Source organism: Girardinichthys multiradiatus, chromosome 9 (assembly GCF_021462225.1).
Source record: "Girardinichthys multiradiatus isolate DD_20200921_A chromosome 9, DD_fGirMul_XY1, whole genome shotgun sequence".
Classification (NCBI taxonomy): Eukaryota; Metazoa; Chordata; class Actinopteri; order Cyprinodontiformes; family Goodeidae; genus Girardinichthys; species Girardinichthys multiradiatus.
The window spans coordinates 48,442,077-48,458,856 of record NC_061802.1 but is presented as its reverse complement, the minus strand read 5'-3'; the positions used below and the strand labels follow the sequence as shown (position 1 = coordinate 48,458,856).

At 42.5% G+C, this 16,780-nt stretch overlaps 1 protein-coding gene across 1 annotated transcript in view; it reads left to right on the top strand.

Moving 5' to 3' along the window:
- Positions 1 to 16,780, top strand: part of ptprfa (protein tyrosine phosphatase receptor type Fa) — a 351,241-nt gene that overhangs the window by 258,927 nt on the left and 75,534 nt on the right. The window contains exons 17-20 of the mRNA XM_047374177.1: positions 3,737 to 3,860; positions 7,122 to 7,297; positions 15,311 to 15,430; positions 15,857 to 16,011. Of these exons, the coding sequence (XP_047230133.1) occupies positions 3,737 to 3,860; positions 7,122 to 7,297; positions 15,311 to 15,430; positions 15,857 to 16,011 (575 nt within the window). The remainder of the gene's footprint in view (positions 1 to 3,736; positions 3,861 to 7,121; positions 7,298 to 15,310; positions 15,431 to 15,856; positions 16,012 to 16,780) is intronic.

Here is a 16,780-nt window from a genome sequence, read left to right as displayed (position 1 = left end):
TAAGGCAAAAGAAACATTTCCTCTCTGCTTTTAAGCTAGATAAAGATAGAAAAGGGCAATAAACTGGTGTACTGTCAACTTGAGAAGGTTTGTGATGGGTTGTGTGTCAAAGAAAATTCATCACCCAAAACAGCAGCCCGCTGTGTGGTGTTGACTTTTGTTTACTAAGGTAAACGGCAACTCTTACAGTAATACGGTTTTTAAATTCATCAAGCAAGATTACTTCTCGAATGGATGCTTGATCTTTAATTTTACATGCTTTACACCACCAATCAAAAAGCAATGCTTTTTCCCGTGCAAAATCAACATAAGTTTGGCTTATGGTCCTTCTAAGAGCACGAAAACGCTGCCTATAAGCCTCTGGCACCAACTCATATGTCCGCAAGACTGTAGATTTAAGTGTCTCATATGATAAGCCTTCCTCCATGGAAAACGAAGCACGGGCTCCCTGGGCTTTACGAGTTAGCTTACACTGCACAAGTATTGCCCACACTTCTCGTGGCCAATTTAATGCCAAAGCAATCCTTTGAAACGCTCCAAAATAGCTTTCAATTTCAGAATTGCAGAAAATCCGACACCAAAGGAATGTTTTTTATTACATCAAAGGCGAAAGCTATGGTTACCTGAGACTTAAGGGGTGAACCTGGACCAGCCTTTAGCTCCCTCATCCTAATAGCCATCTCTGCTTAAAGCTTCTTTAATTCCAGTTTCCTACGAAGTTGAAATTCCCATTCACGATCCTCTTTTCCCAGATGTAAGCGAGTAAGACTAACCCTCAACTGAGCCCCCGTCCTTGATCCAGCAGATGATTTTGCTGACAAAGAATCATACTGCAGTAAGATAATAGGCTTCTACTCCAACCTACTAGCCTTAGGAGTCACATTACAACATAAAACAAAGAACACACAAGTCCTCTAGAACACCAATACTTCATCTGTCAGTCACAGATTGGAGAGCTCACCCTGCAGCAAAGGGCTCATTTTTCTGTAACACACATGATGCCAGAAAACCAACCAAAAGCTGCAACACGCAAGAGGACAAGAGGCCCGAGATCAGGTCCACACCTAGCTTTATACTATGCTCATTAGAGGGCAAAGTAAGACCAGCTGTGCCTGCTTAAAATCATGAATTTTACAGCCGACTTAACCCACATGCAGAGACTCTCAGAGAACTTTGTAAAAGGAATACGTTTTTATTGAAAGATTGATCAGGAACAACAAGTCCAATCTTCCTTACTGTGAAAACACAAAGAGAAAAGATAAATAGCTGAACCTCAGAAACACGAACCAACATAAACCTATCCGCCCGGAGATGCTGTAGAGTCGGCTGGAGGGTTAAGGGGCACCAGGAAGAAGATTAATGGCACAGTCGTATGGTCGATGAGGCGGTAGAGACAGGGCCCGAGACTTGCTAAAGACCATCTTAAGATCATGATACTCGGGGGGAACTCTGGTTAAGTCTGAGAGTTCCTCCTCCATACCTTCCTCACCAGGGGTTGTAGGACAGATGGCTGACTGTAAACATGAATTGAGACATCCCTCAGACCACGCTTCTACCCGTGATTCTGCCCAATTTATGTGGGGATTATGGCGCTGGAGCCAGGGAAAACCAAGTACTAACGTACTCTGAGCTATGGGAAAAACAAAAAAAGATACCTCTTCTCGGTGATTACCGGACAAAACAAGCTCTAGAGGCAGTGTTTGATGGGTGATCTCATGAAGAGATAAACCATCCAAGGCCAAAACCCGACGTGGCTGGGTCAATCTTTCTGTGGAAATCCCTTTCTTTGAAACAAAATCAAAATCAATCAAGTTCAGATCACAACCTGAGTAAACTAGGGCAGATAAAACCTCAGAGTGATGGTTCACAAACAAAGTAGCCGGTAACGTGAAGCGTGGGGTCTTACTACTGGAGGATCGGTCCATCGGTTGCTCCATCACAGCCGACGGACCCGCCCTTTTGGCCGAACCGGACAACCGGAAATGAAATGGTCGGAAGCACCACAATAGAAGCACTGGTTGGCCTCTCGACGTCGTTGTTGTTCTCCAGGCGGAAAGCTAGCTCTCCCAATCTGCATAGGTTCGGTCTCGAGGTGGCTGATTTGAGGCCCTAATGACACTGGTAACAGGGATGGAGGAAACGGAGAGGTTCGCTCCAACGCTCTCTCGGAGCGATTCCTCTTCCTTTCCCGTAGGCGAGAATCAATGCTGATAGCTAAATCAATGTACTTATCTAATTCTTCTGGTTCATCTACAAGGACTAGTTCGTCCTTTATGGGCTCGTTCAAAGACTGGAAAAACGCCTTCTTTAATGCGCTTGCGTTCCAGCCTGAGGATACAGCTAATGTACGAAAATCGATAGAAAAGTCCGCTAAAGGACAATTCTGCTGTTTCAACGCCCACAATTTGCGGGCAATACAGGACTGATCTGAAGCTACATCAAACGTCTGTTTAAACTCCTTAATGAAATCCTCATATGACAACCCGAAACCAGTGCAGTTGGAAAACCTTGCCTCCACCCATCGGAGCACCCTTCCAGTTAACAAACTCAAAACATAAGAAATCTTACCCTCATCATGCGAAAAAGCTCGAAGTGACCGGTTAAACACCAACATACACTGAAGTAAAAAACCACGACATCCACCCATCTCTGCGGAAAACCTTTCAGGATGAGGAGAAGAAACATCTCGAAAAGGTGGTGGATGTTGGGCCTCCAGTGGCCCAGCAGCACCCCCAATGGGTGTGGCAGACTCAGAACTACAAGCACCTTGAAACAGTGATGCCAAATGCTCCAGCTGCTGGTTTGTTTGCAGCTATCTATCTAGGAGGGTTTGGAGAGTAGAACTGTGCGTATGAATTTGCTGACTATGTTCAGCTAAAGTTCTCTGAAGGTTCTCCGCTGGGTTAGGCTGGCCTGAGTGTTCTGTCATGATTTTTACAGCCGACTTAACCCACATGCAGAGACTCTCAGAGAACTTTGTAAAAGGAATACGTTTTTATTGAAAGATTGATCAGGAACCACAGGAGCGACGGATCTAATCTTCCTTACTGTGAAAACACAAAGAGAAAAGATAAATAGCTGAACCTCAGAAACATGAACCAACATAAACGTATCTTACTGGAGATTCCGGAATAACTCGCCAGGGAGAGAATAAATGTCAGGAAAGGAGTTCAGCTTGCCATGCACAGACTAGATCAGGAAGTAGCCTTAGCCACTACGGAGGACTGGAACAGATCAGGTAGGATTCACACCTGGAACAGGTAACAAAGCAAGTTGGAGTTCGCAACAACAGATCCTTCAAAAGATATCCATGGTAAAAATCATGCAAAGATTTCAGAGCTGGCCAGAAATTACCACGGAGGCAAAAACACTCAGGTGCCGAGGTGTTGGCAACCTTCCTCTATATGCTTCCCAGCTGATGAGTAGATGCACAACACCTGTCGCCTCAGGTACACTCCTACTGGCGGCACCTGGTGTCGAAAAGGTGTAAGCAGCAGGCAGCAGAACTCCAAATCCTGACACTTAAGCCGCAGGGTATCAGCATCAAGCTGAAGGGGAAAAACCTACATGCAGACTTTACTGCATGTAACATTATACAGGATTGTGATTTAAAACGGCACTAATCCAGGCCACACTTCACTGTTTAGTTCAAAAGGATTACATACACTCCAAACCGCTTCATTTATTTATATAAACATGTTTACATCTCCATCTTTCCCCATTTTTTGTATCTCAGAATATTGATCCAGGGCAGCAACTCACCTGGGAGCATTCTAACCTGGAGATCAACAAACCTAAGAACCGCTATGCAAATGTTATTGCTTATGATCACTCCAGGGTCATTCTCACGCTGGTCGATGGTAAGCAACATGGTTTTAGATTTTACAAGAGATTAAAAAGTTTTTATTACTAGAGAGCACAGACGAGGTGGGAAATTTAGAATAAAATTATTTATTAAGACCTGATAAAATAAATAAATGACAGTTACAGCACACCTAACCAACATTATACAATGAAGCCCAACATTATTTATAGCCTTGGCAGATCTCAGTTGAAAGCAATCTTTAAATATTATTAGCATGGCTCTTCTGATTGGTCAATGGCAGATGGCCTGCTATTGTATAGCACTTTATCAAGTCTCCAAAGTGCTTTACTCCAAATCAGTCATCTACCCATTCACACACTCACAGTGGTAGGCTGCCCTGAAGTCATCATCAGCAGGCAAGGTGCATGAAGTGTCTTGCCCAAGGACACAATGACTGAGATACAGGGGTTGGACAATGAAACTGAAACACCTGTCATTTTAGTGTGGGAGGTTTCATGGCTAAATTGGACCAGCCTGGTAGCCAGTCTTCATTGATTGCACATTGCACCAGTAAGAGCAGAGTGTGAAGGTTCAATTAGCAGGGTAAGAACACAATTTTGCTCAAAATATTGAAATGCACACATTAAGGGTGACATACCAGAGTTCAAAAGAGGACAAATTATTGGTGCATGTCTTGCTGGCGCATCTGTGACCAAGACAGCAAGTCTTTGTGATGTATCAAGAGCCACGGTATCCAGGGTAATGTCAGCATACCACCGAGAAGGACGAACCACAACAAACAGGATTAACTGTGGACGCAAGAGGAAGCTGTCTGAAAGGGATGTTCGGGTGCTAACCCGGATGGTATCCAAAAAACATAAAACCATGGCTGCCCAAATCACGACAGAATTAAATGTGCACCTCAACTCTCCTGTTTCCACCAGAACTGTCCGTCGGGAGCTCCGCAGGGTCAATATACACGGCCGGTTGCTATAGCCAAACCTTTGGTCACTCATGCCAATGCCAAACGTCGGTTTCAATGGTGCAAGGATCGCAAATCTTGGGCTGTGGACAATGTGAAACATGTATTGTTCTCTGATGAGTCCACCTTTACTGTTTTCCCCACATCTGGGAGAGTTACGGTGTGGAGAAGCCCCAAAGAAGCGTACCACCCAGACTGTTGCATGCCCAGAGTGAAGCATGGGGGTGGATCAGTGATGGTTTGGGCTGCCATATCATGACATTCCCTTGGCCCAATACCTGTGCTAGATGGGCGCGTCACTGCCAAGGACTATCGAACAATTCTTGAGGACCATGTGCATCCAATGGTTCAAACATTGTATCCTGAAGGCGGTGCCGTGTAGGATGACAATGCACCAATACACACAGCAAGACTGGTGAAAGATTGGTTTGATGAACATGAAAGTGAAGTTGAACATCTCCCATGGCCTGCACAGTCACCAGATCTAAATATTATTGAGCCACTTTGGGGTGTTTTGGAGGAGTGAGTCAGGAAACGTTTTCCTCCACCAGTATCACGTAGTGACCTGGCCACTATCCTGCAAGAAGAATGGCTTAAAATCCCTCTGACCACTGTGCAGGACTTGTATATGTCATTCCCAAGATGAATTGACGCTGTATTGGCCGCAAAAGGAGGCCCTACACCATACTAATAAATGATTGTGGTCTAAAACCAGGTGTTTCAGTTTCATTGTCCAACCCCTGTAGATGGAGCAGGGGTTTGTACTGGCAACCCACCAGTTACAGGACGAACACCTACCACCTGAACCATTATTAACATTTGGAGTATGCCAGCCAGAGTGTGACCTTGATTTAGTAGAGAATGTGTACATGGTGCTAAAATCAAGGTGATGACAATGAGACTGCCCAGCTCACCTTTATTCATCAAAAATACCAGGGAAAATATTTTAAAAGTCCATCAGCAATTACAAGAAGGGTATAATTGCTGTAATCCCATGTAACATCAAGAGTAAATAATGACATTTAAGGCATAAAAAAGGAAATAAAATAAATAAAAAAAATAGAATCTAAATAAAATGTGAACCTAGTCAAGTCAAGTTTATTTATATAGCGCTTTTCAGCAACAAGGCACTGAAGGCACTGTACATAAGGAAAAACATTACAATGATAAAGAAAATCAAACAACAGAAAAACAAATCAAATGACATCAATAATTCTTGGGGGTTTACTGGTAAGAATACAATCCTTCTAAGAAATCAAAAAATCTTTGAAAACTGTTTTAGTCCAAACTTTCAAATACTAATAATGTTTGATTTTCACTGGTATGAAATAGTTGTACTACAATTATTCTAAGAAATCTAAAAATCTATAAGCCACGTTTAGAGAAAAAGAGGATAAGAAGAAAGACCACATTAGGTGAGAGGAGGGGGAAAAAAATCATATTTCACACTTTATCCTTAGCAGGATACAGTTTCAGATATCAAAAGAAAACCTCAGCACAAATAAGCAACACGTATAGGAGACAACATATACGCAGAGATACAGTGAAGGCTGTATGTCAGGGGTGCGTATGTTTGTATGAGCATGTGCATGTGAGTGTGTGCAAAGCAAGTCCACAGATGTCCTCAGGGAAGGGAGGGGGCAGAGGGAGCAGAGCATCATGTTTACATAACTTCCAGGAGAAATTAAAGATAGCCAGCCATCAAGGCCGTGCAGGGGAGCCAGATTCAGAAAAACAACAATTATTTGGGCTAGGCTGACTCTTAATTTTCCGTCAGCCTTGAGGGTCTCGCTGGTGCTTCTCAATGACGAATCCAAAAAGCCAAATTCCTGGTATTTCGCCAGATCCAAGCATATAACTTCTCCAAGATTTATCCCATTTCACCTCTGAGTCCAGGAACCGCAACCTGCCTGCGATATTGTAGGATCACATCCAGTTTGCGATTCTGCTCCCTTAACATTTCAGTCTGAGTGTTGATAGCTCTACAGACCCCTTCACATTCCACGTCCTCGACTGACAGCATTGTCAGACACACAATCCTCCACCTCTGCCAGGAGTCCATTGTTTATCCAGAGAAAAATGTCCCGTCTGGACAAGAAGGCTCTCCTTTACCCTGTCTTCCTGTCAAGAAAATTTGTTCAATTGCGCTGAGAGAACAGCTAACCAGATCCATAATTCAAAATTTAGGAGATATGCAAAGAGAGGCTCCGAATGAAGACAAGACACAGAGCAGAAGCAGGACAGATGGGGAGGCGGGCAGGGGTGGTGGGTATGTGGGGGAATCTTACATATTGTTTCTTCCTATAACTTGGTCCTTCCTATTTTCTCCTACAGGAGTTCCAGGGAGCAACTATATCAACGCCAACTATATTGATGGCTATAGAAAACAGAATGCCTATATTGCCACACAAGGGCCACTGCAAGAGACAATTTGTGATTTCTGGAGGATGGTGTGGGAGCAGAGGACCTGCACCATTGTTATGATGACTCATCTGGAGAAGAACTCAAGGGTGAGCTTCTTGTGATTTTAATCAAAACAACAGTACCGTGCACACATTGTTTTTTTAAACCTGAAGAACTGAGTGCGTTCCAAAAAGAACACAGAAAATATTTATTAAATAACCCTTTTTACCATTCTGTTGTAAAGTAGCTTCTAGTTATAGAGTGTGTTTTGGGCCAAGCTTGAAAAACTTGACAAAATTAAGCGATGGAGCTTGGTGTGAGATTTTGCTAGGGTGAAAGGGGAGGTAAGGCAGGGGTGCTGCCTCTGTGCCACGGTGGTACACAAAAAACTGCAGTCATCTGCAGAAAGGAGTCCAAACCAGAGTCGGCCCACGCTTCCATGGAGCCCTAAGTGAAATTAAATTTTCGGGCCCTCTATTTCTGCTATTGATATGGATTGTTACAATTAACCATAAGATGATCAGATCATTCACACAATGATGATTTCATTTCATTTCAGCTCCAGCGGTGTTGTTTACATAATCCCATAAATATAATCTAGTGTTATTAAAAGTAACAAAAAGGGACTTTCGGTGATGCGAACACTTGAGTAGCCACGTTTTGTCCATGCTGTGGCACATTCATCCTGCAATATTAGCATCTTTGTGGTGTTCAGTTTCATGGAAAAGCAGAGTGACTATTATGGGGGATGTCCGTGGACAGATACCTGAGCAAACCTTTGGGTAAAATGTCTTCTAAGCAACTTTCGAATAACAAAGAGACACCTGTGGCCTCTGCTCAAGACAATGTCGCTATGCGAGCAGCTAATGTTAGCACTGGTATGGCTCCGGATCCGGGCCTAACCAAAGCCTTGAAGCAATGACAGAGAATATTGACACTCTAATGGATTTAAAAATGAAAAAAGATGCTGTATGATATGACCACAAATATCTGTCAGAGACTTAAAAAACATACCAACCCTGTTAATGCGGAACAGAGAATTTTATTGGTGGAAGATATGACTTCTTGTGCGAATCAACACCTGCTAGCTTTGGAAAAAACAGCGATGAGAGATGTCAGAGTGGCTGCATGATTTTTGGCTTGGAAGAGAAGCTGGATGAGATAAACCCAACAACGTTTATGGAGTCCTGGATTGCCAAGCTCCTTTAGCTGGACACTGAAGCAGGCCTTGTCAAATTATAAAGGGTGCATAGGCCCATAAGATTTCCATGTGCAATGAACATGAACAGGTCATGGATGCGGCTAGATGACTCAAAGATATCCGACAGGATGGAGAGAGGGTCAGCTTCTTCCTGGACTTTGCTGTTGCTACACAGAAAAGACAACACAAATATAATCAGGCATAGAGGAAGCTCCAGAACGTTGAGGGAGCTCATTATGCCACGATCTGGTTGATCTTTGGATATACTTTTTTCTGCTGATTGTATAATTACATTCTTGCTGCCATCAGGACTGGTGCCCTACCAAATGTGTTCCTCCCTTTTGGTTTCTTCTGTTCTCCTATCAGATGTATATAATGATTAATATTATTGTTATATATAAGTAGTTGGGACATTGTCTATATTTTCAACCTTTGCCACTACAATTCACTGTGCCAGAGAAGTATGCTTGCATTTGGCGTTAGAAAAGAGTTAATCTTTTTCTCCAATGCTCATAAGAGTGATTCAACCTGCTTTGAGCTCTTTACAAAGTGGGAAGAGCAGAGAGCATGTTTTGCCTGTAATCACTGCAGTGGATGGATTTTCATACAGCACTTTAAACATATTAATAAATGGACAAAAACCAACATGTCTCAACAATGACCATGGAAAGGGCCATTCCAAGTGGTCGAAGGCTTTCATAACATCCGGGGACAGTACCGTAGCACATATATGTAAGTCTTGAAATTCATCTATCACATGTAACATGTTCCCCTTTTTATCTCCCTCAGGACCAATTGACACTCCTGCAGGGTAATAGCCTACTGTAAATCAGCTGACTCATTATCCAGAAAATTTGGAAATTTTTCACATGCTGATTGGTAGAAAACTTGTTCCGAGTTATATAGTGATTGATAAAGGAAGCAAAAGTGGAGTTCACCCTCTTAGTGTCAGTCTGAACAGTGCCATCTTCACTTCAACTGCAAAAATATCGGCAACGTACTCATCATATTTGAGTCCTAAAGCCAACAGATGGCTGGGCCTAGCAGAATAAAAGTAATACGTTTGTCTGGTTTTATGCATACTAAATTCTGACCAACGCTTAGAAATTGCATTGATTTCTTCCTTAACTACAGGTCCTTCTCAAAAAATTAGCATATTGTGATAAAGTTCATTATTTTCTATAATGTAATGATGAAAATTTAATATTCATATATCTTAGATTAATTGCACACTAACTGAAATATTTCAGGTCTTTTATTGTTTTAATACGGATGATTTTGGCATACAGCTCATGAAAACCCAAAATTCCTATCTCACAAAATTAGCATATCATTAAAAGGGTCTCTAAACGAGCTATGAACCTAATAATCTGAATCAATGAGTTAACTCTAAACACCTGCAAAAGATTCCTGAGGCCTTTAAAACTCCCAGCCTGGTTCATCACTCAAAACCCCAATCATGGGTAAGACTGCCGACCTGACTGCTGTCCAGAAGGCCACTATTGACACCCTCAAGCAAGAGGGTAAGACACAGAAAGAAATTTCTGAACGAATAGGCTGTTCCCAGAGTGCTGTATCAAGGCACCTCGTGGGAAGTCTGTGGGAAGGAAAAGGTGTGGCAGAAAACGCTGCACAACGAGAAGAGGTGACCGGACCCTGAGGAAGATTGTGGAGAAGGGCCGATTCCAGACCTTGGGGGACCTGCAGAAGCAGTGGACTGAGTCTGGAGTAGAAACATCCAGAGCCACCGTGTACAGGCGTGTGCAGGAAATGGGCTACAGGTGCCGCATTCCCCAGACCTGGGCTACAGAGAAGCAGCACTGGACTGTTGCTCAGTGGTCCAAAGTACTTTTTTCGGATGAAAGCAAATTCTGCATGTCATTCGGAAATCAAGGTGCCAGAGTCTGGAGGAAGACTGGGGAGAAGGAAATGCCAAAATGCCAGAAGTCCAGTGTCAAGTACCCAGAGTCAGTGATGGTCTGGGGTGCCGTGTCAGCTGCTGGTGTTGGTCCACTGTGTTTTATCAAGGGCAGGGTCAATGCAGCTAGCTATCAGGAGATTTTGGAGCACTTCATGCTTCCATCTGCTGAAAAGCTTTATGGAGATGAAGATTTCATTTTTCAGCACGACCTGGCACCTGCTCACAGTACCAAAACCACTGGTAAATGGTTTACTGACCATGGTATCACTGTCCTCAATTGGCCTGCCAACTCTCCTGACCTGAACCCCATAGAGAATCTGTGAGATATTGTGAAGAGAACGTTGAGAGACTCAAGACCCAACACTCTGGATGAGCTAAAGTCCGCTATCGAAGCATCCTGGGCCTCCATAAGACCTCAGCAGTGCCACAGGCTGATTTCCTCCATGCCACGCCGCATTGAAGCAGTCATTTCTGCAAAAGGATTCCCGACCAAGTATTGAGTGAATAACTGTACATGATTATTTGAAGGTTGACGTTTTTTGTATTAAAAACACTTATTTTATTGGTCGGATGAAATATGCTAATTTTGTGAGATAGGAATTTTGGGTTTTCATGAGCTGTATGCCACAATCATCCGTATTAAGACAATAAAAGACCTGAAATATTTCAGTTAGTGTGCAATGAATCTAAAATATATGAATGTTAAATTTTAATCATTACATTATAGAAAATAATGAACTTTATCACAATATGCTAATATTTTGAGAAGGACCTGTAGATCCTTTTGGGTCTGTTGCATGTAATTGTACTTCTTCTGTAAAGCTATATCAAGATCAGCATATAGTTGTTCTAATACAATCAGCTTCACTTTATTTCAGCTAATGCATATAGTGTCAGGATATGTATGTGTCAGGTTTTTGAGTTTTGTTCACTTTCTCTGCTCAGCCAGGTGCTTTTCTGTTCATTCTGGTTTATTTAGATTCATTCTGTTCAGTTTTCTTGCTTCCTGAGTTCCTGTGTTAGATGTGTTTAGTGATTTCCTGGGCCAGGATCTATAAGGAAATTACTAAACACATCCAACACAGGTTAGATGTGTTTATATTCTTAGTTCTAGTCATTGTTTACTTGTGTTCTGGTCTCCTCCCTGCTCTCATGTTCATTATTCATTCTTCCTCTGTATTGTTTATGCTTCCTTGTCCACCGGTGTCTCATATTCCTTCTGATTAGCTCCTTTTCCAGGTCATTGGTCCATATTCCACCTCCCTCAGCATTTAAGCCTTCTGGTTTTCATTGTTCTCCACTGGACAAGAATTATAATTTAAAATCATAATTTGAGAAAATAAATGTATTAACCAAAAATCCTTATTTATGAATCTAAGCTAGAGATGTCCTCTGGTGTTGTAATTGTAGCCTAAAGCCCTTGATAATTACAACTGTTAAATACTCAGTAATAATTGATAACTATTACTAGATTTCACTGTTTAATCAACCGTTTCTGCCAAAACGTGGGGAACTTTGACCTTATTTTGACTGACAAATCACTCTTGCACAAAATAAACACAAACGACTTCTCTTTATCTACGTGAATATTTATTAAATCAACAGCCCGATACACCTCGCTATGCCGATTCAATAATCTTCACCTAATCAAACATGCAAAGTTCTACACAGAAAAAAGGGTAAAATATCTAACTAAACAAAATAAAAACAGCAGTGAGTGTGCATGAGATCAAACCAGCAATTATGGCAAAATAAAAAGGCAATATGGTTGAACAAAGCTTTTGGAGTGCCCCTCCCAAAGTGTAGCTCAGCGGGACACAGGCAGTCATAAACCTTCCCCCCAGCAAGGTTGTAAACCCAGAGGACAAAGAATCATAATACTTTTGGCGGCAAGTTAGTAAAGCACGAAGTTGAAGACAAAGAAAATGGTGAATTTCACCATGAGGTTATTATAACGGTGCAGTTCCACAGTGCAGCTGCGCTTGCTCTCAGGTGTTAAACAACACCGCAAAACACACACGCACACAGCTGGGTAGCATAGCAGCTTCCAGATGTCCAACACAACACATCGAAGTTTCAATAAAATGGCATGCACATACAATTCAGAACACATTAGACTCTGAGTGGCGATTCTACCTCACACTAAATACTACTCTACCCTGCCCAGACTATTTCTAATAAAGAAATAAAAATAAAGGGATGGATTTTACTTGTTGAAGTCTTCCTTCTGGGGAAGCAAGTGAGAGAAAAAAAAGGGGGGGGGTGAAGAGTTCCACGCGTCCGCGGATGCTCAGCAAAGCAGTCCGTTTTCTTCCTTGGTGTCCTCCGTGGCAGAAAGGTTGAAAAATGACGTCGGACTGTCACTAGTCCACTGGTACAAAACAAGGAGGGAAAATTGCGTCTCCTTGAAAACCTCTGTGGTTTTTTCTTCTGTTGCGTGTTAAACTCACGTCTTCAATCGGCAAAGTGAAATTTCTGGCCTTCCTATTCCAGAAACTTCTTTCATGAATTTTTTGTTGGCCAACGGGGAGAATAAATGAAAGTCCACTTGGGATTTTCTTCTCCAGAGGGATGCTTCAGTTGCGTGGTAACCGTGTCGAGGTCCCAAGCTGAAAAGCAAGGGTGGGCAGTCTCATAGTCCGTTATATGGTTCACTGTGGCATCGGAACTGGGACGGCCCCATCTTATCAGCCGCAGTTCCCACTGGGATTTGTAGTAGCGGACTATACTGGGATACAAAATGGCAGATGATGCCGGAAGGCCTGGTGGTGTCCAGCAACGTGCAAATGGTCCAATATTCAGCAGACAAGTGGTCCAACATCCCATACTCCTGTATGCACTTTGGTCCTGCTTTACTTCCACCCAACATGAAACAAAGGGTAGCATTGGACCTAATAAAACCCTTCACTGCCCCCCTCAATTCCCTGCCCTGATCTGATACTAAGCCTTCATTAAACCTAAAAAATGCCTGGAAATTCATCTGAAACGGGTTATGTATTTTTCATCTTGTCAGAGTGACACATTAAATTGCCACCTAAGTGCCTTTTTAGGGCTGACAAGAAAATTGGCTGAGCAAAGAATAGGTTTATAATCATACCATGTAACTGGCATATAAGCCACATGAACTCCAGACACTAGCCTACTTGACATAAATATATATAGTCTAACCTCAAAAATTATTTGTATCTGCATAAGAAAAATTAATAGTCCCTAAGAGAAGGATGTTTGGTTCTCCAGATGTCAACTAAACCCGTATCCCTCGCCCACCGCCGCAGTGGGATGCCAACCGTCGAACCCTTGTTTCCAAACCCTCAGCTCAGAACATGTTATTGTCCCAAACCATATTAAAATCTGCTTCTATAATAATCAGATAATCTCCTAAATTGTAAACAGTCCGAGTTTTTGGTGGCTGCCAAGGAGCTTGCGATCAATTCATAGAGCTTATCAGCAAAAGGACTCACATCTTTAGGCAACAAATGTAATTCTTGGATCATGATGAAATCTGTGTTCATCCTCTATCCAGTATTATGGCACTCTTGCATGAGTCATTAAGGCCCCTGGCATTGATAGAAATTAAGAAATTAATTAAATCATGTGGGGGAGGTTATGTCAGAGAGACTTTGTATAAACATACCTATTAGATTTAAATGAAGAATGCAAAGTGATAAAGCAACATACAACCTAGTAAACTGTTGATCAATAGAATAACAATCAGAGTTGTTTGATACACTGCATAGCCTTTTTTGGATGCTCAAAACGATGTTTAGTTCCATCTGGGGATGTGAAGAACAGCAGTGCTGGGCATTCAATATGAAAGGATTTTTTTCCTGATGAAGCAGACGCTTGCACTCGATGAAAGCCTGCCACTGTGCCTGTGTCGCTCCCGAGAAGTCCTGATAAAAGCTGATCTTGTGGTTTTGCCAGATGACCTCACCCAGCTCTCTTGCCAACCTCCTCACACGCTCCTTTCCTGAAACCTCAGGATAAGCAGCACAAACGGTCTCGGAGGAGCTCAAGGTTTCAAAGTTATCAAAGCTCTGTCTGCACGTTTCAACTCCAGACCCCCCATAAATTCACACTCCAGAACATCAGAAAGTACTCGCTGCAGGACAGAAATTGCATCCTGACTCTCAGCCTTTTCCAGGAATCCATAAATGCACAGATTCAGACGCCTTTCTCTGTTCTCCGATTCAGCTCTATATTTTTCAGGGGGCCAACAACGCAAAATAAAACAACCTTAGTGGGTTATAATTGTTGTGATAGTGGCGGAGCACTACTACACTGGAGCCATCTTGTCCCCTTCCAGCTGGACGTCCAACTTTCTTTCTTTTTCAGCTTCTACCTCTTTGTCCTCTGCTCGGCCTTTGTCCTCAACTTCCTGGCCATCAGAGTCATTGTATACACCACCATCCTATGCTTTGTCGCAACACTCTCACATATCACTACCTTGCAGTCACTGAGTTCAGATTACATCATCCACACAAGATGTTATCCACCTGTGTGCTCATAGCCCCGCTCTTGTAAGCTACCCTGTGTTCCTGCCTGTTCTGGAAGAAAGTATTCACTAGAGCCATTTTCATCCTCTTTGCAAAGTCTACCACCACCTTTCACTCTGTATTCCTGTATTGGGTACCAAACCTTCCTTTTCACCTCTGTTCCTTGCTCCAACATGTCCACTGAGATCTTCACCAATCACCACTCTCTCACCTCTATTCTTCATCACTCCATCTAACTTGACCCAGAATTTCTTCTTCTCCTCCAACTCATATCCTACCTGTGGGACATAACCACTATAAACATTGTACCTCACACCTTCAATTTCTAGCTTCAGACTCATCACCCTATCAAAACTCTCTGCAAATATCCGGGCTTAAGATGGGCACAAATAGAACACAGGACACTGTACCCCATTTAAGGTGGGTACAGTATCCTGTGCCTATTAAACGATGATTGTTGTTAAAAAAAAGTTTGTTTGCCTTTTACTCTTCTTCTATGCAGATTAAGTGTGACCAGTATTGGCCAAGTCGTGGTACTGAGACATATGGAACGATTCGGGTGACCATACTGGACACTTTGGAGGTGGCAACTTATGTAACACGGGTATTCAACCTTTACCAGGTAGGAGCAATTCATGTATCTTGTGTTTGACTATTTTGCAGCCTTTTTACAATACAAAAACATTTTTAAGGTATAAGTAGCATTGATGTACTTGTTGGAGAGTGTTGCAGTGCTTCCAAGGAGAGTTAAAAATTGTGAATAAATTGTCAGTCTTTGTCTCTGTCCCACCACTTAAGAACAGTATGTCTTGATTACTAGAGAGAAAAACGTGGGTTCTCCACAAATTAAATACTCACAAAACCACATCCTGCTTTATCTAGAATATGTTATAAATTGCTGTAATCTATATGTATATAATGTTGAAATAAATGCAGAGTTAGCATTAATCAGCCAGAAGACTGTTCAGTGAAAATATTGCAACTGGGACAATAAATTAAACCACCTTTTTGATTGACATCAAAAGTGTGCATCTCTATTCTCTAACAGAATGGCTCATGTGAGAAACGACATGTTCACCAGTTCCAGTTTCTAGCCTGGCCTGATCATGGAGTGCCTGAGCATCCTACCACAGCACTGGCCTTTCTTCGTAGAGTTAGGGCATGTAATTCGCCAGATGCTGGGCCTATTGTGGTTCACTGCAGGTAAACCAATTATTTTATTAACAATGACATTTGGTACTCTAGTTCTTGTTAAAGTCTTTCCTCAATTATCCTTGTTCTCCGGTTACATATTTTAATATCTGCTCCATGTTCTCAATTGGCTTTTTGTACTCACAAATGACCTCTCCCAACATCCATGCATCCATCCTGTCATGATATGACATCCTGGGACTTGGTTTGTGTTTTTGTGTTAACTGTGTTTAGGTTTATGTTTTCCTTTATTGTTTATTAGTTCCACCTGTCCCCTCTGCCTCCCTGTCAGCTTGTCACACCTGTTCTTAGTTTCTGTGATTACCTGCTTTTGTTTTCTCCCTGTATATTAGTTGGTCTGTGTTCTTTGTTCCCCGCTGGTTTCTCCGTCACTATTCCTCGTCACTACCCTTGTTGATGTTCAGTTTTGCTACGTTGGAGAACTGAGTACTCATGTAGGTTTTTGGCTCTGAACTCGGTTATGTACCTGCAGTGATTTTTGTGACGCTTTTGACGGTTTTGGAATAAAACCTCAAGATTAACTCATCATGCGGCTGCCAAGCTCTTTTCTGCACTTTGGTCCGATTCAAACACTTAACGTGATACATCCATTATCTATTCCTGCTCCTTCCATACTGGGTCACGGGGGAGCTGGTGCCTATCTTCAGCGGTCTACAGGCGAGATGCAGGGTACACCCTGGACAGGTCGCCAGTCCATCGCAGAGCAACACACAGGACAAAGAACCAGGCACACGCCCATTCACACCTAGGGGCAATTGAG